Source organism: Urocitellus parryii, chromosome 4 (assembly GCF_045843805.1).
Source record: "Urocitellus parryii isolate mUroPar1 chromosome 4, mUroPar1.hap1, whole genome shotgun sequence".
NCBI classification, from domain to species: domain Eukaryota; kingdom Metazoa; phylum Chordata; class Mammalia; order Rodentia; family Sciuridae; genus Urocitellus; species Urocitellus parryii.
The window spans coordinates 20,963,370-20,988,868 of NC_135534.1; the positions used below are offsets into that span (position 1 = coordinate 20,963,370).

Below are 25,499 nucleotides of genomic sequence, written 5' to 3' on the forward strand. Positions count from 1 at the left end.
CCACTTCTAGGGATTGAACCCAGGGCCTTGTATATGATAATCACACATTACCACTGATCTCCACCACTCTGCCCCAGTTTTTTTTTTTTTTTTAAGAATTAAATCCTTGTCTAATTTCTGTGTGTTATAGAATATTTGTTAGTATGTAGCTGATTTGATCCTTAGACTTTGCCTTCATAGACATGTTGAAGTAGAGGAGAGATGCAGTTACTCAAATAAATGAGAGCATTGGACTCCATTTTAACAAAACCTTGTAGGTCTAAGCATGTACTCTACTATTGAGCTATACCTCAGCCTTGTTTCTGGTTTTTAGTTTACCTATGTAGCGGTATCCCAAATCACATTTAATTACTGTTGCCAGACAAAGGTATTTTATTCCCCCCACCCCACCCCATACTTTTTACTTTGTTTGTAAAATCTGCTACTTCTGCTGGTGGTTTATGCCTGTAATCCCAGCAGCTCGGGAGGCTGAGGCAGAAGAATCGGGAGTTCAAATCCAGCCTTAGCAATTTAGGAAGGGCCTAAGCAACTCAGTGAGACCCTGTCTCTAAATAAAATACAATATAGGGCTGGGGATGTGGCTCAGTGGTCCTGGGTACCCTTGAGCTCAATACCCAGTAACACCCGCCCTCCATCCCCCCAAAAATCTGCTACTTCTCCTGCTCAGTGGTACACATCTATAATCCCTGTGACTCAGGAGACTGAGGCAGAAGGACCTCAAGTTTGAGGCCATCTTTGGCAATTTAGTGAGATCCTGTCTCAAAATTAAAAGGAATGAGAATGCAGATGAGTGGCCCTTGGGTTCAATCCTTAGTACCAGAGGAAAAACAAAATCTGCTACTTTGGGGGAACTTGTGTCATTCTGGACTCTGGTTTTAGTTGCTACTATTTGGTGAGGGAATCCTTAATGAACCCTGAAGAGGATTCATTTATAATGACAACAGTAGCAGTGATGATGTTAACACTTATATATCTGATCTTTTTGGAGCCTTACCACAAGTCTGTGAAATAGATATTGCAATTCTGGTTTTAGAGAGGAGGAAACTAAGTATCAAAGAGGTTAAGTAGGGGCTGGGGCTGTAGCTCAGTGGTAGAGTGCTTCCCTCATACCTGTGAGGCACTGGGTTCAATCCTCAGAACCACATAAAAATGAATACATAAAGAGATATTGTGTCCATTTACAACTTAAAAAAAAAGGAAAGAGAAAAAAAATAGGTTAAGTAACTTATCCAAAGTCGTATAGCTAGAGGGTGGAATAATAAGCCAGCAAATGATCAAATTGCAAGGGGAACGTGAATAAACTTAGTTTCCACTGTGTTGTAGCATACTCTAGGTGATTTTTACGACTAGTGAATAAATAATAAGTATGTCTTATAATTAAGCAGAAAAAAATTTGTCAGGGTCCGTTCATGTTATTGGGTGGTGGTGCATGTTTGGAAATGGGGAAGAAACTAGGCATTTATCTTTTGTAGATATTCCAGTCATCCTTTTGCTTCTATGTGCATAATGCCTTTAGTGATTGAAAATTGATTTGGGGACTCTAGTGGCATCACAGACTATTCTTGGCACCCTTTGTCTAAGTCTACTTTTACTTTAAGGGACAGATTGGGAAACTTCTTTCTTCCTTTCAAAAAAGAGAAATGAAAAACACCCTTGACTGGCATTTCTTCCTTAGCCACAGGCCTTTCTGACTTCAGTTTGATTTAGCTCCTTTTGTTTTATAGGGAATGCAGTAAAATCTCTTCTCAGGTAACTATTAAGAGCATATCAGAGGGCTGGGGATGTGGCTCAAGCGGTAGCGAGCTCGCCTGGCATGCGTGCGGCCCGGGTTCGATCCTCAGTACCACATACCAACAAAGATGTTGTGTCCGCCGAGAACTAAACAATAAATATTAAAAAAAAAATCTCTCTCTCTATCTCTCTCTCTCCTCTCTCACTCTCTCTTTAAAAAAAAAAAAAAAAGAGCATATCAGAGGGGCTGGGAATGTGGCTCAAGCGGTAGCGCGCTCACCTGGCATGCGTGCGGCCTGGGTTCGATCCTCAGCACCACATACAAAAAAGATGTTATGTCCGCCAAAAACTAAAAAATAAAATATTGAAAGTTCTCTCTCTCTCTCTCTCAAAAATAAATAAATAAATAAATAAAGAAAGAAAGAAAGAGCATATCAGAGAAGTTCCTTGTCCTTTTAAAGCAAAAGCAAATAGCTGTCTTCATTAAAAAAAAAAGAAAAATGCAATTGTTTTAGTCCCTCTCAGTTCTAATTAGGCAGACTTTCTCTCCTTTGAACTTTTGGTGTGTTTAGGTCCCTGGAAATTGGTAAGACATGCTGTTTGATAATCCTGAACTTTAGTTTTTTAGTTGTCTGGATATTGATATTTATAGCTGCTCTTTCCTCTTCCTTCTGATTCCTTTAGGAACTTAAGGTTACATCACAGTTTCTGAATCATGAATGCTCATGACCTATATTTTCTTCTTCCTCTTGAGTTTCAGGAGGTCAGAAGGTCAGGTTTTTTTTTTTTTTTTTTTTTTTATTGGACTGCTACTGTTTTCACCACTCACTGTAAAATTATAAATGGCTTAAATGTATTTCTTGAAAGTACTTTTATATTGCACTATTAGAATAAAGAATCTTCAAAGTGTGTCTTCTGAATGTCTCTATATTAGGTTAAAAAAAAAAAGTTACAGACTCAGTGGACCATTAAGGTGGCACCTGTCTGGTTAGTAATTATTCACTTACGTAGCAGTTTGATCAAAGGGCAAGTTGGGTCAGGTTTACATGTAGAATTTTTGTCCTAATTTGTGAGTTGTCAGGGTCACCAAGATTATTTCCTTTGATAATTTATTCTTATACTATATAGGAGGTTAGCCTGCAGCTCTTTGATTTTTTTATTATGTGCATATTTATATTATTTAGTAATGATTGATGAAGGGCTAGAGGTGTGGCTCAGTGGTAGAGTGAGTGCTTAGCATAGGAGAGGGCCTGGGTTTAATCCCCAGCACAAAACAAAGAATGATGGGGGGATATCCTGAGGATAGAGTCTAAAGTTTGTTCCCTTGGCACTTTCTAGGGAGCTGTGTGCTGTAGAGGGCTAGGAACTTGGGAGTCTTCTTACTGTGGAATATGACTACTACTATTACTATAATCACTGTTTATTTATTTATTTATATATGTGTGTGTGTGTGTGTGTGTGTGTGTGTGTGTATGTATGTTTGTGGTGCTGGGTATCAAATCCAGCCTCTCAAGCATGCTAGGTAAGCACTGTACCACTGAGCCACAATCCCAGCCTGAAATTACTACTTTCTTTTTTTTTTTTTAAAGAGAGAGAGAGAGAATTTTTTTTTTTAATATTTATTTATTTATTTTTTTTAGTTCTCGGCAGACACAACATCTTTGTTGGTATGTGGTGCTGAGGATCGAACCCGGGCCGCACGCATGCCAGGCGAGCGCGCTACCGCTTGAGCCACATCCCCAGCCCGAGAGAGAATTTTTTAATATTTATTTTTTAGTTTTCGGTGGACACAACATCTTTTATTTTTTATTTTTATGTGGTGTTGAGGATTGAACCCAGTGCCCCGTGCATGCCAGGCGATCAAGTTACCGCATGAGCCACATCCCTAGCCCATTACTTTCTTTTAACATCTTCACTATCATTATTAGGTACTGGGGATTGAGCCAGGGGCCCCTAAACATTGAGCTTCACCCCCAGTCCATTTATTTATTTATTTATCTATCTATCTATCTATTTATTTATTCATTCATTCATTCATTCATTTATATTTTGGTGCTGGGGATTGAATTCGGGGGCGTTGGACCAATAAGCCAAGACAGGGTCTCACTGAGTTAGTTAGTTAGCCCCGCTTTGGCTGAGGCTAGCTTTGAATTCATGATCATGGTGCCTCCACCTCCTGAACCGCTGGGATTATAGGTGTTCACAACCGGTCGGCCCCAGTTCTTTTAATTTTGAGACAGGTGATAAGTTGCTGGCGCTTTGAACTTGCCCTTCTTTCCTGCCTCAACCTTCCAAATAACAGGCTTGTGCCACTTCATCAGCTTTCTGTTTGTATTTGTATGCATCTGGTTGTGTACTTTTTAGATTGCAGCCTGTTCAGAAATGTAAGGAACCAAATATTGTTTGACATTTTATAATACATAATTATTACTTTTATTTTTCTTTTTTGGTCCTGGAGTTTGAGACTAGGGATGCTTTACCATTAAACTATATCCCCAACCCTTTTTATATTTTATTTTGAGTCAGGGTTTTTCTAAGTTGCTGAGGCTGGAATTGAACTTGTGATCCCTGTACCTCAGCCTCCTGAGTTGCTGGGGTTATGGGCATGTACTACCATGCTCAGTGATTTTTTTTTTCTTTTTAAAAGCTGGGTTTTAGGGCTGGGGATGTGGCTCAGGTGGTAGCGCGCTCCCCTGGCATGTGTGCGGCCCGGGTTCGATCCTCAGCACCACATACCAACAAAGATGTTGTGTCCGCCGAGAACTAAAAAAAAAAAAAATATTAAAAAAAAAAAAAAAAGCTGGGTTTTAGGCCTTTTTATTAGGAGCAAAAGTTTTTCCCTGCATGATGAAAGAAAAATTACGGATTAGCTATTTTAGAGAATGACCTGTTCTTTAGATATAAAGTAATGATATGGAGAATAGGACAGGATAAAAGAAAAATTCTGGGGAGAAGTGTCTTGGGGGAAGGTATGATTATTTTTCCCCTTGAGCTAGGATTGTATTTGTAGTGGAAACTTCCCTAATTACAGGATGGATGTTCTTTGATATTATTCTCCATTCCTTAGATTTCCATGAGGACAACTGACAAGCACCTGAATGGACTCATTTTAGCTGCTTCAGTGTGTGGAGCCATTACTTGCTCCTTTGTTTCTTGCACCTGGTGTGACAGTGGCTACTGAGCACCATGAAGGTTGTCCCAGAGAAGAATGCTGTCCGGATACTCTGGGGCCGGGAACGGGGCACTCGGGCCATGGGAGCTCAGCGGCTTCTGCAGGAGTTGGTGGAAGATAAAACCCGGTGGATGAAATGGGAGGGCAAGGTAGGCAAACAGTTATTTTTGACATAGATTTGTAGGGATGACAGTAGAATGGGACCTTAGAATGGGTTAATGATAGAGAATTGAGGGCTGGGGATGTGGCTCAAGTGGTAGCGCGCTCGCCTGGCATGCGTGAGGCCCGGGTTCGATCCTCAGCACCACATACCAACAAAGATGTTGTGTCCACCGAGAACTAAAAAAATAAATAAATATTTAAAAAAAATGATAGAGAATTGAAATATAATTTATCCTGTATGGAACAATTGGAATATATAATTTGGGGAGATAGTTTACAAATTTTGAAAGAATTTAAAGACTAGAAATATCGTTGTTTAGACATTTTTTCTGATGGTAATTTAGACTTATCTCTCTCAGTTTGTAACTTGATTATTGTCTCCAGCTTTTTTTTAACCTATACTTATAATGAATTCTAATATAGAATGGTCCATGTGCTTTTGAGATAGGTTAAGCCATAGTTTATAAATATTTTATTTTATTTTTTTTGTCTCCTAGAGAGTAGAACTTCCTGATAGTCCACGCTCTACTTTCTTACTGGCCTTCAGCCCGGACAGGTACCTAGTCCTTATCTGTAATTTCACCTTAAGATTTGTGATAGCATTACTTTTTGTATGTTTGGGCTAGCTTGATCTTCCGAGTTAATCCTTAGAGGTTTTCTGAAACACTGTGTAAGTGGAACTTTGCCAGCTTAACATAAAAGAAAAGAAAGTAGATGAGCAGTGCTAACCAGAAAAATAATGGGAATATTAAAGGAAATTGTGAACATTAAAACTTGGAAAGTTTCTCAGTAACAAATCCTTTGCCTGGATGATATTGGACACCGGTGGCATGATGGCCTTATCAGCTGGCAAAAAATATTTTATGAGATAATAAGTGTCACTTGGGGACAGTGTGGAAAAACCAAAGCTTTTAAAGATTAGATTGTTTCTGTTGTACATAGATATGCTGCCTAATGCACAAGTCTTAGTTTCTTTCATGCTGGGATGGGAATAGTGTCAATTTTCTCTGTTGCCCAAAACTGAAAAAGTTTATTATCCTCCTACATGCTTCTTAATTTCATTCCTACTCTTTGATTCCCTAGGACTCTCTTGGCCTCCACCCACGTGAACCATAATATCTATATTACGGAGGTGAAGACTGGCAAGTGTGTTCATTCTCTGATTGGACACCGCCGCACTCCATGGTGTGTTACTTTTCATCCTACCATCTCAGGCCTTATTGCTTCTGGCTGCCTAGATGGGGAGGTTAGGATTTGGGATTTACATGTAAGTATTTTCTTAGGATGCCCTTTTCTTTGGTATTCTTATTTGCCACTGGGTTCTTAAGTCTGGAAGAGCTAGCCATGGTCTTAAGGACTTCATCTGAGTGTGTGTAATCATTTCCCACTTAATGGATAGGCAATCTGATTCATAGTTTTCCATTCTGAGATGAAAAACTATTAGACTATCCTTCTACCTGCATATTGTGAGATAGAATAGAAGGTTTTTAGATGTGTTCATGCTGGATTTCTAATGCCTTAGAGCTAAGAGCAGGATTGTACTGTACTTGGATCATGATTGTCAAAGCAGGATGTTCCTTGTCCTGTTGACTGGCCAGTGGGTTGGTTGTTCTGTACCATGTCACGCACCTCACTAGAGTTTTTTTCGGGCTTCAGAAACAGTTACTGGGGGGAACTCTTGTTGCTTATAGATTGCAAACAACTTGAGGAACTGACCTGACAGTATTATTTGATACATTAGTGTCACTGTCAGATCACTGATCTTGAACATTATTGTATGAAGGACATATTTAAAGTCTGTCCTATTAAGTAATCATTTTATCTTAAATGGGTTGCTCATTTGTTTTTGTTTTTGTTTTGGCAGTGCTGGGGGTTGATCCCATTGCCTTGCACATGCTGGGCAAGTGTTGTACCACTGAACTACACCTCAGCCCCACATGGACTGATCTTGAAATTAACTTCCCAGTCTATTAGCAGTTTATAATCTGAAAATATTTGGGCTTGGTTCATTTGCAGGGTGGTAGTGAAAGCTGGTTCACAGATAGCAACAATGCCATTGCCTCCCTGGCTTTCCACCCTACGGCTCAGCTCCTGTTGATCGCTACTGCCAACGAGATCCACTTCTGGGATTGGAGCCGTCGGGAACCCTTTGCTGTGGTGAAAACAGCTAGTGAGATGGAACGGGTCCGGTGAGTGCTCCGCCCCGCTGGCAATGTCTGGCACAGGATTGACAGGGCAGAGAACATTTACACTTTGGGAGACAGGTTGTTATCCCTGCTTAGGGCAATTGTTATCTCTATTCAAGGCAGGTTATTATCCCCACAGCTCCTTCTACTATTTTTATTATTTATTTTTTTAGTGGTACTGGGGATTGAACCTGTCTGGGGCTTGTGAATGCTGTATCTCTGAGCTATATTTCCAGCCCTTTTTAAAATGTTTATTTTGAAACAGGATCTCATTCAGTTGCTGAGACTGGCCCCAAATTTGTTATCCTCTTACCTCAGCCACCAAAGTAGCTGGGATTACTGATGTGCACCACCGTGCCAGCGTTGTTCCTGCTTTTAAACAGCTGGTTAATCAGCTAGGAAGCAGTTCATTTTTTTCATTCTAGCCATCATAATTTTATTAGCTTCATTTTCTGGTCTTTGTAGACCCAGGGTCATTAGAAACTATTTTTAGATTAAAAGCTATATTTGATATTATTCTCCTCAGGGGAACCTGAAAGAGATTTGGGTGGTCTTTTAGATAGCTTGGTGGGGGATTTCTCACCCTTTGTTGTCTGTGGAACTGGACAATAGAGATTTCAATTTGCTATGTGTTATTTATTGAGCCTTCAGGATCAAAACACTCATGGGAGACTGAGATTGTGGATTAGTGGTAGAGCACTCGCCTGGCATGTGTGAGGCACAGGGTTCTATCCTCAGCACCACATAAAAATAAATAAATAAAAATAAATGTATTGTGTCCATCTACAACTAAAAAAACAAAAACAAAACCTACACATGGTAGGCCAAAGATGTAGCTCAGTAGCAGAGTGCTTGCCTAGCATGCATAAGGCCCTGTATTCAATTCCCAGCAGTGCAAAAAGAAAAAGGAAAAAAAAAAAGAAAAAGAAAAGACATAGAAATAAAACAGAAAATCCTACTTATTTTGATATATTGTTTTTTTTGATCCTTTTGCTATTGTACTTGGATATGTTCTGATTTTCTGGTTTCAACTATGTTGCTTGATGCTGGTACTGTTCATTGCCACAAGAGCACATACTTCTTGCCAGTGTAGCTGCTATATAAGGGAGGAACTGAACCTTCGGTAGAAAACAGAAGCATTCTGTGCTTCACTATGAAGTGGGCTCTTAGATATGAACAGATGTGTACTTAATGATGCTGCCTTCTCAGATGCAAACCTAGGTGTTTTTCAGAAGTGAAATTGTTATTTTTGTAATATGCATTCCTTTACTTTGGCAAGAAATATTTAGCCTTACTGTTTAAGTCTCTTAATGTTTTGAAAGCATGAAGTGTATACCTAGGTAATCCCACAATTGTTGTGAATTAGAAGATAGTTTCTCTTCTCAGTTAACATAATCTCTCTATGTATGTCTTTATTTCTTTCTTCTGTGATTCCAGTCTGGTGAGATTTGATCCACTTGGACACTATTTACTCACAGCAATTGTTAACCCCTCTAATCAGCAGGTAAGAGTCAAGCAGTTGCAATTCCATCTGAACTCTGAGTTACTTTCTAAATGAGAACTTTAATTCTGATTGGATTGGATTTCAGTTCTCAGACTCTGGATCTTTTTTTCTAGTCAGGACTTTATTTCGGATTATATAGTTAGAGTTACAGCCATAATCTCGACAGTCAATTCTTTTATTTTTATTTATTTTATATATATACATATATATATATAAAATAAATAAAAATATGTTTTATATAGCAGTGGAATGCATTACGATTCATATTACACTTATAGAGCACATTTTTTCATCTCTCTGGTTGTATATAAAGTATAATCACACCAATTTGTGTCTTTATACATGTACTTTGGATAATGATATTCATCACATTCCACCATCATTTCTAACTCCCTGCCCCCTCCTTTCCCCTCCTACCCCCCTGCTCCCCCTCCCTACCCCACTATGAATCAGACTCCTTATATCAGAGAAAACATTTGGCATTTGTTTTTTTGGAATTGGCTAACTTCACTTAGCATTATCTTCTCCAACACCATCCATTTACCTGAAAATGCCGTGATTTTATTCTCTTTTATTGCTGAGTAATATTCCATTGTGTATATATGCCACATTTTTTTTTTTATCCATTCATCTTCTGAAGGGCATCTAGATTGGATCCACAGTTTAGCTATTTTGAATTGTGCTGCTATAAACATTGATGTGGCTGTGTTCCTGTAGTACATTATTTTTAAGTCCTTTGGGTATAGACCAAGGAGAGGGGATAGCTGGGTCAAATGGTATTCCAAAAAATATGGAACGCTTCACGAATTTGCATGTCATCCTTGCGCAGGGGCCATGCTAATTTCTGTATTGTTCCAATTTTAGTATATGTGCTGCTGAAACGAACACAGTAGAGTCAATTCTTAACATCCCCTCCAGTGATTGCCTCATTAAAAGTAACACTTGTCATCAATATGGAGTGTTGAATAGCTTATCACTCGTGTGTCTCTGGCTGCTTTACATTGAGTTTCCCCTCACTACTTTTATGTCATGGAGATGCCTTTGATAAGAGAATTGGTTTGCTATCTGTACTCATTCAAATATGTTGCTAATTGCAAGTGAGTAATTGAACATAATGATGATTCTGAATCTGAAGTCTATTAGTACTTAGTACTTCAAGAGTAGAAAGTTGTTGCTCATGTAAGAAGGTGGTTCTCTTTGGAGATTAGTGGTTGTTTTTCTTGATTTACTTGGAATTTCTACCTAACTGCCTTGCTCTACCCTTGCCCAACACTGGTTCATGTTACAGGGTGATGACGAACCAGAAATTCCTATAGATGGAACAGAATTATCCCACTACCGTCAACGTGCCCTCCTGCAATCACAGCCAGTTCGTCGGACACCTCTCCTCCATAATTTCCTGCACATGCTGTCCTCCCGCTCCTCTGGCATCCAGGTGGGAGAGCAAAGCACAGTGCAAGATTCTGCTACCCCCTCACCCCCACCGCCTCCCCCTCAGCCCTCCACGGAGCGCCCCAGGACTTCCGCTTACATCAGGCTCCGACAGCGGGTCAGTTACCCCAACACAGTTGAGTGCTGCCAGCACCCTGGGATCTTGTGCCTTTGCAGCCGCTGCTCTGGCACTCGAGTTCCTTCCCACTTGCCACACCAGGACAGTGTCCCCCCTGCTTCTGCCAGAGCTACTACCCCTTCCTTTTCTTTTGTACAGACCGAGCCCTTCCATCCCCCGGAGCAGGCCTCGTCAACGCAACAGGACCAGGGCCTCCTGAACCGGCCGTCTGCCTTCAGTACGGTCCAGAGCAGCACTGCTGGCAACACGCTCCGCAACCTCAGTCTGGGTCCCACCCGTCGCTCTTTGGGAGGCCCTCTGTCTAGCCACCCTTCTAGGTATCACCGAGAAATAGCCCCTGGGCTGACAGGATCTGAGTGGACCCGGACAGTACTCAGTCTGAACTCACGCTCTGAGGCGGAATCCATGCCCCCACCCAGAACCAGTGCCTCCTCAGTGAGTTTGCTGTCTGTGTTGAGACAGCAGGAAGGTGGCTCTCAGGCGTCTGTGTATACTTCAGCCACAGAAGGGAGGGGTTTTCCAGCGTCAGGGTTGGCAACTGAGTCAGATGGAGGGAATGGCTCCAGCCAAAACAACTCAGGCAGCATTCGCCACGAGCTTCAGTGTGACCTGAGACGCTTCTTTTTGGAATATGACCGGCTGCAGGAGCTGGACCAGAGCCTGAGTGGGGAAGCTCCTCAGGCCCAACAGGCCCAGGAAATGCTCAACAATAACATTGAATCTGAGAGGCCAGGCCCTTCCCACCAGCCCACTCCACACAGCAGTGAGAACAACTCTAACCTGTCCCGTGGCCACCTGAATCGCTGCCGAGCTTGCCATAATCTCCTGACCTTCAACAATGATACCCTGCGTTGGGAAAGAACCACACCTAACTACTCATCTAGTGAGGCTAGCTCCTCCTGGCAGGTCCCCACCTCCTTTGAGGGCATGCCATCAAGTGGCAACCAGTTACCACCTCTTGAGCGGACTGAAGGCCAGACGCCCAGCTCCAGCAGGCTGGAGTTGAGCAACTCCGCTAGTCCACAGGAGGAGAGGACTGTGGGGGTGGCCTTTAACCAGGAGACAGGCCACTGGGAAAGAATTTACACCCAGTCCAGCAGATCTGGAACTGTATCACAGGAAGCCTTACATCAGGACATGCCTGAGGAAAGCTCTGAGGAAGATTCCCTCAGGAGGTAAGCCGTTGCTTTCCTCTGCATCCCTGCCTTTCCTCCTCATATCTTTTCCTTCAGTCCTATAGATGGTGTGGCTCTAGCTGAAGTGTCTTGGACCCACGCATCTGGTTCTGATCTCCTCATTGCATCATCTTAGGAAATTTTTCTCTGGTGGCAGAGATATGATTGGGTCTAGGATGAGTCAGTTGGCAGTACTAAATCTATTTCTGGCTAAATCCAAGGCCCTGGTTTTGGCCTTGAAAAGAGTGTAGATAGGTTAGAGAGGCATGAGGAGATAGAACCATTGACCTCTGCCCTGCTTTTTGACCTTCTTAAGAATTGTATATGTAGGAGTAGTTACTATGAGGTAAGAAAATGTCTTAGAGTGTCTGGGAATAAGTGGCAAAAGAGAACTCCTCTTGGTTTAGATTAGTATATTGTACTGGCTCTGTATGTTTTCTCATTCCCTTTTGGAATACTGCAGCTTGACAAAGGGCAAAGACACATACACACACACACACACACACACACACAGATATTTATGTAAAGTAAGTAAAATTCAAAAACATTTTCCAGGTGTGTGTGTGTATTTGTTTGGTACTGGGGTTTGAACCCAAGGATGCTTTACCACTGAACTATATCCCTGGTCCTTTTTTATATTTTATTTTGAGACAGGGTCTTGCTAAATTGCTGAGTCTGGCTTTGAATTTGTGATCTTCTTGCCTTGGCCTTCTCAGTTGCTGGGATTACAGGCATGTGCCACCGTACCTGGCTAGATATATGTCTTTAGATAGCACCTAAGTTGTTCAACTAAAATTTTTTGTTGTGGTATTTTTGTTTGTTTCTGAGGATTTTTATTTATTTATTTTAAGATGGGGGTTTCCTTGTGTTGTTCAGGCTGGTCTTGAATTCTGGACTCAAGTGATCCTCCCACGTCAGCATCCTGGAAAACTGAGATGATAGGTGTGTGACACCCTCCCTTTCTTGGTGCTGGGGATTGAACTTAGGGCCTCCTCTATGCTCAGCACACACTCTACCACTTAGTTACATCCAAAGCCCCAGGATTCTTTGACTGGACCTTTCAGATGGACATTCATCCTGGCGTGGGAAAAAGGAATTCATGGAAGGAAGGCTTCTCCATACATGGATTGGCATCCTGGCCAACTCTTTGATGAAAGAAACAAGAGTGGATGTAGTTGATCGCCCACTACATGTTCCATGAATGGCTACGTGTGCATCTATCTTGATTTATTAGGGACTTCTTTCTGTAATTTTATAAAGGTCAAATCTAGCGAAATCACTAGCTCCCAGAATATGCCTGTTGGATCCAAACAGCATATTGTTCTGCATTATATCCTCTGCTGAAGCAACTGAAATTTCTCTGCCATAAGCTTCTAACAAGGGGAGGAATATGGATTATGCACATAATGTACTTGTTATTTGGGAGGTTACTTTAGACAGACACTCAAGTCAATAAGCATTAGTTGAATGGTTATGATTTTTCTAGCACTGTGTTAGACACTTGGAGGCACTGTGCCCACTGGAGTATACAGTGTTATTATAATGCAAGACTTATTTATATGAAATTTATCAGAAATTTAGATGATCAGCCAGGTGTGGTAGCACAGGCCCATAATTCTCGCCACTCAGGAGGCTGAGGCAAGAGGATCACAAATTCCAGTGCAGACCAGGTAAATTTAGTGAGACTCTGTTTCACAATTTAAAAAGACTGTGGATGTAGGTCAATCTATGTGGCCCTGTGTTCAATCCACAGTTCCATCAAAAAAGAAAATGTATAGGTGACCAAGCACTTCCTTGTGTGGTACTGAGATTAAGTGTAGCCTAAACAAACAACAATAATAAAAAAGGTAGTCATTTTAGAGAAAGTGGTGAGGTAATCAAGCAAGAATTAACAAAATGCATCTAGAAAAATGGTAGGATTTAGACAAAGACCTTTGTATTAGGGGCTCAGCAATACTAAAGGACTCAAGTGTATGGTGTATGTAAGCAGTTACTAAGGGGACAGAGGGAAGCTTGGCTGGATATGAATGGTAGGCCAAACTAATGGAGAATTGTCACTGTGTCCAAATGAGTAAGACCAGTCCTGGATGAACAAACAGCTCAGTTCCTGGTTTTGGAATATTTTGTCTTGCATAATGGCCCATATAAAAAGTTTAGGATTCTGTTCTCTTTGTCAAGAACGATGAGAAGGATCCAGCACAGCGCTGACATGTAGTAGACTCTTGAAGTTTAGTAAAGGCAGCCATAAAAGAATTGTCTTGTTATTGTTCTAGCAGTTCTTGCCTCCATGGTAGCATTGGGCTTCTGGTCAGGTTTTGTTCATTCTGTTCTGATAGTCCTTCTTGTGGTATTCTTGTGAGCAATCCTCAAGTGGTTAAAATAAACTCTACTGTATGATGATAATTTCAGATACCAATTACTGAGTGCCTACTATGTGTTAGGAACTGATCTTTCTTTTTCTTTTTCTTTTCTTTTGTACTGGGGATTAAGCCCAGGGGTGCTTAACCACTGAGCCACATCCTCGGCAATTTTTATAGACAGTCTTGCTAAGATGCTGAGGCTAGCTTTGAACTTGCGATCCTCCTGTCTCAGCCTCTAGAGCCACTGGGATTACAGGCATGTACTACTGTGCTTGGCAGGAACTGATCTTTCTTTGAAGTAATTTTGGGGAGATTAATGAGGTAAAGTCATTATTTCTAATTTCTACAACTCTGCTGTTCAAGGCAGGTGTTATGTTTCCTAATTTGCTATAGAAAAGCAAGACTCTTAGCAGAGTCAGAATTTCTCGTAAAAACTTAGTAGGTCTCTGAGGATTTGAACTCTGGTCTACATGACAGGACTTTGACCAAACTGCCACCTAACATTCCTTACTATGATAACCTCTTTTTATGGACACAATATCTTTATTTTATTTATTTATTTTTATGTGGTGCTGAGGATTGAACCCAGTGCCTCATGCATGAAAGTAAGCACTCTACCACTATGCTACAACCCCAGCCCCAGATGATAACCTCATTGTTAAGTGAGCCTTTTGTTTTTCCTTCCTTGTAACTTTTTATTATGGAACTCTTCAAACATAAAAATAAAGAGAAAAGTGTACTAAATGAACTACCATGTACCTATCACTTGACTTCAAAAATTATCAATGCTTACCCAACATTCTTTCATCTATACCCACTACCAGCTACCCAACCCAGACATCGTATAATTTTGTCTGTAACTACTTCACTGTTTCTCTAGAATAAGACTGTCTGATAAAACTTTGTGCAGTAATGGAAATGCATGATAACTATTAGCCACATGTGGTTGTGGAGTAGTTGAAATGCTGCTAGTAGGATCTGAGGAACAACATTTTTTTTAGTTTTTTTTTTTTGGCAGACACAACATCTTTGTATGTGGTGCGGAGGATTGAACCCGGGCCGCACGCATGCCAGGCGAGCGCGCTACCGCTTGAGCCACATCCCCAGCCCGGAACTACATTTTTAAAAATTTTATTAATTTAAATATAAATAGCCACCTGTGACTAGTGGCTACTTTCTACACGTAAAATATTGATCATCATAAAGTAGGTCATTTAAAACCTAGAAGCTTGGGCTGGGGATGTGGCTCAAGCGGTAGCGCGCTCGCCCGGCATGCGTGCGGCCCGGGTTCGATCCTCAGCACCACATACCAACAAAGATGTTGTGTCTGCCGAGAACTAAAAAATAAATATTAAAAAAATTAAAAAAAAAAAAAAAAAAAAAAAAAACCTAGAAGCTTTTAAGGATGTACCAGAAGTTTTGTTTACATATATTTTTTTCTGGTGATGAAAATAGTTTATGTTGAGGTTTAAATAAAATTTAAACATTTAAAATTGTATGTTGTAGAAAAGTCCCCTTGTTATCCTGTTATAAAAATTTTATATTTGTTTTTTGCTTTTTAATAATAATGCATATTTCTCATTGGAAAATAGTGAATTAATACAGTAGTTCCATTATTTATGGAGTCACTTTTAAATGAGCTATGTTATAGTATACCATGAGATGACTGGCTCAAAAATGAGGTCTGTTGTAAAATATTCTAAGTGCATACATGTTAAATAAGGGCCATTGCTTCCTCATATATTGGATGGCTATATTCTGGTGTAAATCACTAGTCTAAACAGGTGCTAATCGGCATCTTTCGCTTTCTAAAGGGCACATGGGTCAGCCCTTGCTTATATTTCTCCAGCAGGTGTCACTGTTGGGTCACCACTGTTGCTGCTGCTTCTGCTGCTGGGTTAGGATGGCAGAGAAGAGATATCCTTACTGTTTGTGTAGGAGGTTGGATCTTATAATAAAGCCTTTTTTTTTTTTTTTTTTTTTTTTGTACCAGGGATTGAAGTTAGGGACACTTGACCACTGAGCCACATCCCCAGTCCTATTTTGTATTTTATTTAGAGATAGGGTTCACTGAGTTGCTTAGTGCCTTGCCATTGCTGAGGCTGGCTTTGAACCCATGATCCTCCTGTCTCAGCCTGTGGAGCCACTGGTATTACAGGTGTGCACCACTGCACCCGGCTATAACAAAGCAGTTTTTTTGTAGGTGCTGTTGTTATTAAGTGAGCAGAGTTCCCTAAAGGTGATTGTATGTGAAGGGAAAGGGTCTTGTTCTTTGGACTTGTAGTGGAAGATACGCTGAGGAGGTGTGTTATGATTCTTGGTACTGCAGGGATAGTTAATAGTGCATTCAAATACCAACAGTATTAATAAGTACACAGTGTGTATTTTCAGTATAACTCTTTGTTGCTGCATGGTAAAAATTGCTACACGGTTCTCCTTTTGCCTATGGGCAGTAGAGGGCAAGCTTTCTGTAGTTTGACTCCACTTTACATGTTGGGTGTCAGGCCCTTTGTTTCAGTACCAGAAACTTCCTTTTTGGTGTGAGGACCCAGACTTATGAAAGAAGAGATCAGGATAATTTGGCTTCTTGCAGTAGGAGTACCTTGGATTTTAAAGGCTACTAAGAAAGAGAAAAGTATTGAAATGGCATCTTAAAACTGGAGGGAACCTAGAGCTTATTTAGTCCAGTTTCACTCTCTGTCTTTCAATGCTCGGGATCACTCTTGGGAATTCATGCTAGGCAAAGCTCTCTACCATTGAACTACACTCCTAGCCCAAATGTGTCTCTCTTTACCACTGTTATACCCTCACCCTTTTTTGTTTTGAGACAGGGTCTCAGAAGTTACCCAGGCTGGCCTCAAACTTGAGATCTTCTTGCCTCAGTCTCCCAAGTCTTTTGGGATTACAGCTGTTTGGCACTGCTTGCAGCAATAGCTAACTCTTTCTGGTGATGAAATAAAATCTGGTGGGTCCTGTGCTTGGCATCTCAGTAACTTTATTATCTCTGTTGGTCAAAGCTATTGACATTTTTTTTCTTCTTAAAGATATGTCAGCAGTTTTGATGAAGGTATACTTGATTTTTTTTTTTCCTTCAGTGCAAGTGATTATCCCAGGGCCTCACACATGCTAGGTAGATGATCTACCATTAAACTGCTTATCCACTCACTTTTATTTTTAATTTTCAGTCAAGATCTCACTGTGTTGCCCAGGCTAGCCTCAAATTTGTGATCCTCCCTTCTCAACCTCTCAAGTCACTGGGATTATAGGTGTGCGCTAGCAGGCCTGGCACTTAATTTTGATATAGTCCAAATTAAATGTGAATAATTGAAAGTAAATGTGAAGGTTCTGTTTCCCATCTGTGATTTATTTATTTATGTTTCTGTGAAAGGCTTTTCACTGAATTTGCTTAGAATTAGGATGATCAGTACTTAAGAAAGTGTATGCTTCATCCCCTTTTGAGAGAGGGATCTGATTATCATTAGGATGAATGTTTATTTTGTTTTTTAGTATCTGGTATTGAACCCAGGAGTGCTTAACCACTGAGCCACATCCCTAGCCCTTTTGTGTGTGTGTGGGGTGGGGGGGTGGGTGTATTTGGTATCTTATTTAAAAACAGGGTCTCACTGAGTTGCTTACGGCCTTACTAAGTTGCTGAAGCAATGTGTGATCCTCCTTCCTCAGGCTCCTGAGCCACTGGAATTATAGGCATGTGCAGTGCAGTTGCCTGGCAGGACAGAATCCTTTTCTGTATGAACAAGATTTTTTTTTTTTTTTTTAAAGAGAGAGTGAGAGAGAGAGAGAGAGAGAGAATTTTTAAAAATATTTATTTATTTGTTTGTTTATTTATTTATTTCTCGGTGGACACAACATCTTTGTTGGTATGTGGTGCTGAGGATCGAACCCGGGCCGCATGCATGCCAGGCGAGCGCGCTACCGCTTGAGCCACATCCCCAGCCCAAGATGTTTTTTTTTGTTTGTTTGTTTTTTTGTTGCTGGGGATTGAACCTAGGGCCTGTGTGCATGTGAGGCAAGTACTCTACCAACTGAGCTATATCCATAGCCCTGATTTATTTTTAAGTAAGGTTTTTTTTTTTTTTTTTTAAAGAAAAGTTCTAAGTTGCTGAGGCTGGTTTTGAACTTTTGATCCTTTTGCCTCAGCCTTCCAGGTAGCTTGAATTAGAGGCATGTGCTACCATGCCCAGCTCTAATTATGTAGAATATGAATAGTTATCCCTAAAAAGCCTGGTGGAATTATTGTCTTTGTATTCAGGATACAGTGAACTCTTATATAACGTTTTGAGTTCTTACTCAGAAATTTGGTATTTAGGGACAATAGGGAAGAATCCCAATCAAGAGAATTTTATTTGTGATATGAGCAAATCATGTTCTTTCTGGGAAAAGAGAGAACTAGGTATTGGGAAGTTAAAAAGGGGACAAAGCTTATGGTGGAATTAAACAACTTAGTTTTTAAGAGGTAATGGAAGCGGCGGGGGGGGGGGTGGAGGTAAACTAAGGCCTCTGAGGAAGGAGCTGTGGAGTATGTATAGGGCTGCCCCAAATGTGAGCTTGGCTTTTAATGTAACCCCAAGACTTGGGCTTGGAAAATGAATAGTCTGATTAATCTATTCACTTACTCAGTTAACAGATATTTATTAAGCACCTTCTGTGTACTAGGAACCATTTAAATATTAGCCTTAATCTCTTATTCTAGTGGGAGAATGACAATAAGTAAATACATGAAATATCTAGAATACTAGGTGATAACAAATTATATTTAGAAAAAGAAAAATGTATTAAAAATAGTAGGGTGCGCTGGGGTAAAAGTTTGCAGTTTGAAATAAGATGATTAGATGAGGTTTGATAAGTGACATTGAAGCAGAGACTTCATGGAATTATGTGAGCAAACCCTGCCTATATCGAGGGCAAGAGCATTCCACACAGAGAAGAGCAAATGCAACATCCTGGAGGTGCTTGCCACAGTCAGTTGTGTATCTTGAGCACAAGAAGGAGTTAATTGATTAGGTAGGGTCTTTTATGCCATTTAAGGAGTTTTGCCTGTTCTTCTGAGTGATCTGAGATGCCATCAGATTGGCATGATATTTTATATTAAAGATCTTCTGTGATTTAAAAGGATCACTGTGGCTGCTGGTTAAGAATAGACTGAGGAGGCTCTGCTAAATGGGGTAAATTAAAGTTATACCTGCCTCACATACTTTTAGATTAATTTTGTGTTTTAACTATGGTGAAAATTAAGTGGCAAGAGTCACTATGTGTCAGAATAAGAAAAACCTTAAATATGTGGATAAAGAGCTGCAGAATCAATGAATGAATCAATCATTCCCTTTATTAGGCATATTACCTACAACAATACCCCTCCACTCCCCTACAACCCTCAAGTCAGGAAATGTGTTACTAAAACTGTGAGGAAGGGAGAACTTGAAAAATTTATACTGAACAGGGATTAAAAATAGAAATTAAAATCCTAGGTGTTGCTTCTTATAAAACAAATGCAAATTTATTTATAAAAATTTAAACATTTCAGAAATGTGTGATATTAGTAACTAAATGTCCTCTGCACAGCCACTGGTTAGAGATAACCACTGTTAATAATTTGTGTTTACTCCAGAATTTTTTCTATGCAAATAAAAAATTTCTTTCCTTGATTTGTATATCATGGTCATTTTTTCATGTTTAATATTCTTTTTTTTATAATGGCACAGTATTCCAACAATTGAACGCATCATAATTAATTTAAGCAGTCCCTTGCTGGTAGAATCTGGATTTTTTTTTTTTTTTTGTCTCACAGGGCCATAGTAACTTTTCATATTTGGTGTTTCTAGAGCATTAATTTCTAGAAGTGGAGTTGTTAGGGCCAAAGAGATGAGTGTTAACAGTAAATGAAAGTTAGAGTATTTATTATTACCTTTAAATAAGTCCACTTATCTTTAAATAAGTCCTATATCCTGTTTTATGACATTGTTTCATAGATGTCATAATTTCAGAGATTGGGACTTCTAATCCTGTTTGTTTTTTTTTGCCCCATAAATATTTCTTAAGTTTCTCAGTAGTAAAGTCATCTCATCATTTGGTTTTCAGCAACTCCCTCTTCAAGGCTGAGAAAGACTTTTTTATTAATTCCAAATATCTGCCACTTGGAGGTGTTACTGTACTTTTCTTCTCCAACATGCTCCCCCCTCCCATCTCTGACATTCACTTATATATAGGCTTTGAACCACTTGGTCTTGTTAAATGACTGGAAGAATCCAGTTGGCTCATTGCTCATCATAAGGCAGTAACACTTGTATATTTGTCATCCTGGGTGGTTAGGCAACCCATTTCTCTCTTTGGCAACATGGAGATGAGGGTAGAGTGGAGGAGAGGTACTATTGCTGTTAATCTTTCTCACCTTTGCTGCTCACTTCTTTGTGTGTGTTTGTGGGTGTGTGTGTGAACACGCATGCCTGCTGGGTGTCAGAGCCAAGGCCTTACTAATGTTAAGCAGGTGTCTACCACTGAGCTACATCTTTAGCCCCCATTCACTTGTTTGAGCCTCTTTGAATTCTGACTCTGGTGTTTGCTGTACTTTCTACGTTAGGGATTGGAACACGTTTTCTGTAAATTTACAGGACAAGATACATTGCTTTAAACTAAATTTTTTCTTATTCTTTTAAAATGTTTTTATTAGTGCTTTATAGTCAAACATGATATTGGAATTCATTTTGACATAATCACATGTATGGAATATAATTTGCTTCACTTCAGTCCCTAGTACTTCTTTCTCCTTCCTCCCCTTATTCTCCTTCCTCTACTCTTCTGGTCTTCCTTCTATTATAGTTTTTAAAAATAGGTGCTTTATGGATATACAAGGATAAATATTTGCAATTAAATATTTGCAGGCTTTGCAGGCAGTATGGTTTCTGTTGCAACTGCTCCAAAGCAGCCATAGACTAATATGTAAACGAGAGTGGATGTGTTCCAGTAAAACTTTGGGTATGGAAACGAATTTGATTTTTATAATTTCCACAAGTCATAAAAATCTTTGATGTTTTTCAATCATTTAAAAGTATAAAAACCATTCTTGTGTGCTGTACAAAAAGACAGTGGGCCTGAATTGGTGTACGAGTTTCAGTTTGTCGATCCCTGCTTTATATGAAAGTGATTTGGAAGAGTCAGGCCTAGAGTAATAAAAGACTTCATGACAGTGTAGGTCCAGAAGAGGTCAGTAGGGGACTCCTCTACTTTTTCTTGTTCTCTTTCTTTGTAATTTGGACTAGATGCAGGCATAAGTGCTTAAAGAATTTGTTTCTTGTACTGTCTGCCTTGAAGCAAGGTTCTTCATCCTCACTTTATCTTGAGAATTGCATGCAAGTGAGGCAGCTACCCTGGCTGGGATGGTATGACCCCCCAGGTCCTCAGGCAGCCCTTTTCCCAGTGCAGGTCAAATTAACACCTGTTAGGCTGAACTAAATTATCCCTCTCTGGAGGGGTGTGCTTTGTATACAAACTGAAACATGAAAAATGTAATCACTTCTGTCAGCTCAGTGGGTTGGAGCACCACAGGGACTGTAGTGAAATCTATATGTTTGCTGCAAATACATTGAGAGCAATTTCCCATGTACTCATCTTTCTCACTTTGGGCCCCCTTCTTTCCTGTGTCTATCAGAGTAGTGCTCTAAAGGGGGCATTGAAGGTTTTTTCAGACAATAACCCCAGGTGTGGGGGTTCCATTTGCATAATATATTTTGCTTATTGTAGTCAGTACCAGCCCAATAGAGCTAAGCAGTAGCTTCCCCTCTGCCTCCTGAGTTTCTTATATATTTGTAGGGTTGTGGGGAAGGTCCAGTACATCTTATTTCTTTTCTTTTCTTTTCTTTTTCCCTCCCTCCCTCCCTCCCTCCCTCCCTCCCTCCCTCCCTCCCTTCCCTCCTTCCTTCCTTCCTTCCTTCCTTCCTTCCTTCCTTCCCTATCCTTTTCCCCTCCCCTTCTTTCTTTCTGTTATTGGGGATTGCACCCTGAGGCACTTTACCACTGAGCCACATCCCCAGCCCTTTTTATTTTGAGACAGGTTCTCAGTAAAGTTGCTTAGGACTTCTCAAATTTGCTGAGGCTAGTCTCAAACTTGTGATGTCCCTGTCTCAGCCTCCAAAGTTGCTGGGAATACAGATGTGTGCCAGTACACCCAGCTTGCTCCTTCATGAGAGTACTCTTGACAACATGTTTGTGTGAGCAAATTCTGCTTTAGTGAGTAGGCCTGGTAATTACCCAGAGATTATAAAATATCTTCATTGTATGTTTGGCTCTCATAATGTTTAAAAAATTTAAAAGTTTCCAACATAAATTTAGCTTTTTGGGCTTGATTGAAAAAAAATCACAAAAATCAGGCAACACTGATTTGTATTTCCACATAACAGCAGGAGTTGAATAGTTGTTGTCTCTTAAGTCGAGGCATGGACCTCCTTGATGCCTTACTTTATACTAGGGCTGACATATTTCCAACTGAAAACTGATTTTTCTGTATGTGACCATTGCTTTAACTCAAGTGAAATACATTGATGGTTAGATATAGAATATTTCCCGAGTGACCTTCCATGGAGCTTCACCCTGGAGGCACTGGATATTGTAGGGCCCTCCTCTCCATCCCACCTATCCTGTTTAGTTTACTCATAGAAATTCCTCTCTTGGCTTAGGCTGACATGCTGACAGCCCCTTCACCTGAGAAAGAGCCTGATTTTTTAAAAATAGCAACAATTAACAAACTCCTCTTCTGTTTCCAAAGGGGGAAAAATGGTGTTCTCAGCTAATTTGTTGCATGAGGTTCACTTTAGAGAGTAGATCTCTGTTATGTCAGGTTACCTAGCACGAGAACAACCGTCTTTTGGAATATGGAAATGGAGCACTTAAAAACCTTCATGTCCCTGTGAACAGAGCACATTGGAGAGAGGGGTGTATTACAGCGAAAGGGGTGCTTGACTTGGGTGTCACCTGCTAGGAAATTAAAAATTCAATTATGAGCAGAAGCAGAAAATTGTAATAATAAATAAATCAGAGGCAGATAGTGTGACCTGTCATAGAGAATTGCAGCTTGTTGACTTTGTGCCCCTTTCCTTTGCTGTATTAGAGGGTATACGTGTGAATTTTTTGTTTCTCCTACTTTTTCCCTCTCCTACATATGTTTATGTGGTTATCAGCTTCTTTGGCTTATTTCTTCCTGCTGCCCTCTTAGATCACTTCACCTTGGTAAGATGGCTTTTATAATTTTCTTTCTTTGTTCTAGGTAAAGATGTAACACCCCCCACTTTTTGGTATCTGTAACATAGATTTGCCCTCAACAATTTTTCAAGAATTCACGATGATTAACAATGTTAACTGTCTTCATATTGTTGTGCAATAAATCTTGAGAAGTTTTTCATATTGCCCACATGGTTGAAACTCTACATCCATTGAACAACTTAATAAGCCCCGGGCAACCACCATTCTACTTGTATGTCTGTGAGTTTGACTACATTAGGTAATTTTTCCCCCCACATTGAGAATTGAACCCAAGGGCACTCTAACACTGAACTATATCCCCAAATTGTCTTGTTTTTTATTTCAAAACAAGGTCCGACTATGTTTTCCAGGAGGCCTAGAATTTATTATCCTCCCTGAGTAGTTGGGATTACAGGCATGTACCATCACACCTGGTAATAGTTGTGTTTTTATTTTTATTTTTTTTGGTACCAGAAATGGAACCTAGGGGCACTTAACCACAGAGCCACATCCCCAGCCCTTTTTTATTTTATTTATTTATTTATTTATTATTTGAAGCAGAGTCTTGCTAGGTTGCTGAGGCCTACTTTGAACTTGTGATCCTCCTTTCTTAGCCTTCCAAGCTGCTGGGATTACAGATGTGCACCATCACACCTAGCTAATAGTTTTTCAAATTTAAATTCCCTGATGGTTAGTATATTGAGTATCTTTTCTTAATAAGAACATTGGCTTTTTTGTGTAATATTGTTGGAGGAGTGTCTTCTAGTTCTTAAAATGGTCGTGTTTTTTTTTTTTTTTGTTGTTGTTGTTATTGAGTTTTTAATGTATTTTGGATATTAAACCCTCATTTGATATTTGGTTAGCAAGTATATTCACCCATTCCATAGGGTGCCTTTTTAGTCTATTGATTATTTCCTTTGCTAAACTGAAGTTTTAAAGTTTGATATCTCATTTGTTGCTTATGTTTTTGATGTTATATGTGAGAAATCATTGCCTATTCCAATGTCAGGAAGCATTCCTCTGTTGTTTTCTCCAGAAGTTTTCTAGTTTCTGGTCTTATGTTTGTTTGTTTATTTATTAATTGTGGTGCTAGGGATTGAACCCAGGGCCTTGTACATGCAAGGCAAGCACTCTACCAACTGAGCTATATTCCCAGTCCCTTAAATTTATTTTTTAAAAATTTATATATATTCTCTCTCTCTCTCTTACACACACACACGTACACACACATTCTACACCTGGGATTACAGTTGTGTTTCGCTATGCCTGGTTCATTAATATAACCTGGTTCATAAATACATATATTGAGCTATATCCTCACCCATTTTTAGTTTTTATTTTGAGTCAGGGCTTTGCTAAGTTGCTGAGGTTGGCCTCAAACTTGTGATCTTCCTGTCTCAGCCTCCTGAGTTGTGGGGATTATAGGTATGTGCTATATCATTCTTTTCTGTCCACTTGTATTAATTTATGAAGCAAAGGCTTCCTGTATGAGATCCCACCATTATGATTTGGATCTTTTGTGTCTCCTCAAAAGCTCATGTGTCAGTGTAGGAATGTTCAGTGGTGAAATGTCAAATCATGAGAGCTGTAACCTCATCAGTGGATTAATCCATTTGATGGATTGATAATTTGAATGCACTACTAGGTGGCATTTGGGGCATAGCCAGGGGAAGTAGGTCACTATGGGGCATGGCCTACACTGTGTTTGTCCCCTGGCCTTTCCTTTCTGTCTCTTGTTTCCTGGCTGCCATGAGCTGAGCAACTTTCCTCCTTCATGCCATGGTATTCTGCCTCACCTTGGGCCCAGAGCAGTGGAGTCAGCTGACCATAGGCTGAGACTTCTGGAACTATGATCCCAAAATAAACTTTTTCTGTTACGTTGTTCTCATCAAGTATTTTGGTCACAGCAACTAAAAGCTGACTAACATACCCACTATTTAAAGTTGGAGTAAGCTGAGTGGAAAGTGAGGTTCCCTTTTAAAGGGAGCATAAGGCATGGCTGTTGTGATAGGGCTGAGGCTGGTTACTGTCGTTAATTACTTGCAGGAGACACAAAATGGATCTATTTTAGAAAGTGCCATAATACACAACATAGTTTAGTTCAGCAAGGGAATGGGATATTATCCTAATTTCTCCTGCCCCTGGCCCATCGCCTTTTTCTTCTTCTTCTTCTTCTTTTTTTTTTTTTTTAAGGCAGCTGGGTGCAGTGATGCCCGCCTGTAATCCCAGGTGCTCAGGAGGCTGAGGCAAGGGTCACATGTTCAAGGCCAGCCTGAACACTAAGTTTAGTGAGATCTCGTCTCAAGATAAAAATTTAAAAACATTTGGGGTTGTCGCTCAGTGGTAGAGCGCTTGCCTAGCATGTGTGAGGCACTGAGTTCGATCCTCAG

General features: G+C 40.1%; 1 protein-coding gene and 1 non-coding gene across 10 annotated transcripts in view; one reads left to right on the forward strand and one right to left on the reverse strand.

Annotated features, from left to right (window-relative positions):
- Ambra1 (autophagy and beclin 1 regulator 1) overlaps nt 1-25,499 on the forward strand; it is a 188,699-nt gene that overhangs the window by 31,792 nt on the left and 131,408 nt on the right. For 5 of the 9 annotated variants that reach the window (XM_077798123.1, XM_026399088.2, XM_026399090.2 and 2 more), the window contains exons 2-7: nt 4,799-5,052; nt 5,563-5,621; nt 6,149-6,332; nt 7,082-7,254; nt 8,689-8,755; nt 10,044-11,500. In XM_077798123.1, coding sequence (XP_077654249.1) covers nt 4,918-5,052; nt 5,563-5,621; nt 6,149-6,332; nt 7,082-7,254; nt 8,689-8,755; nt 10,044-11,500 — 2,075 coding nt within the window. In that variant the 5' untranslated portion in view covers nt 4,799-4,917. The remainder of the gene's footprint in view (nt 1-4,798; nt 5,053-5,562; nt 5,622-6,148; nt 6,333-7,081; nt 7,255-8,688; nt 8,756-10,043; nt 11,501-25,499) is intronic. The other 4 variants (XM_026399093.2, XM_026399094.2, XM_077798124.1 and 1 more) reach the window with 2 other exon arrangements.
- LOC113190072 (U6 spliceosomal RNA) lies at nt 9,540-9,643 on the reverse strand. Its single transcript, XR_003301732.1, has one exon. It is a non-coding gene; the product is annotated as a U6 spliceosomal RNA (small nuclear RNA).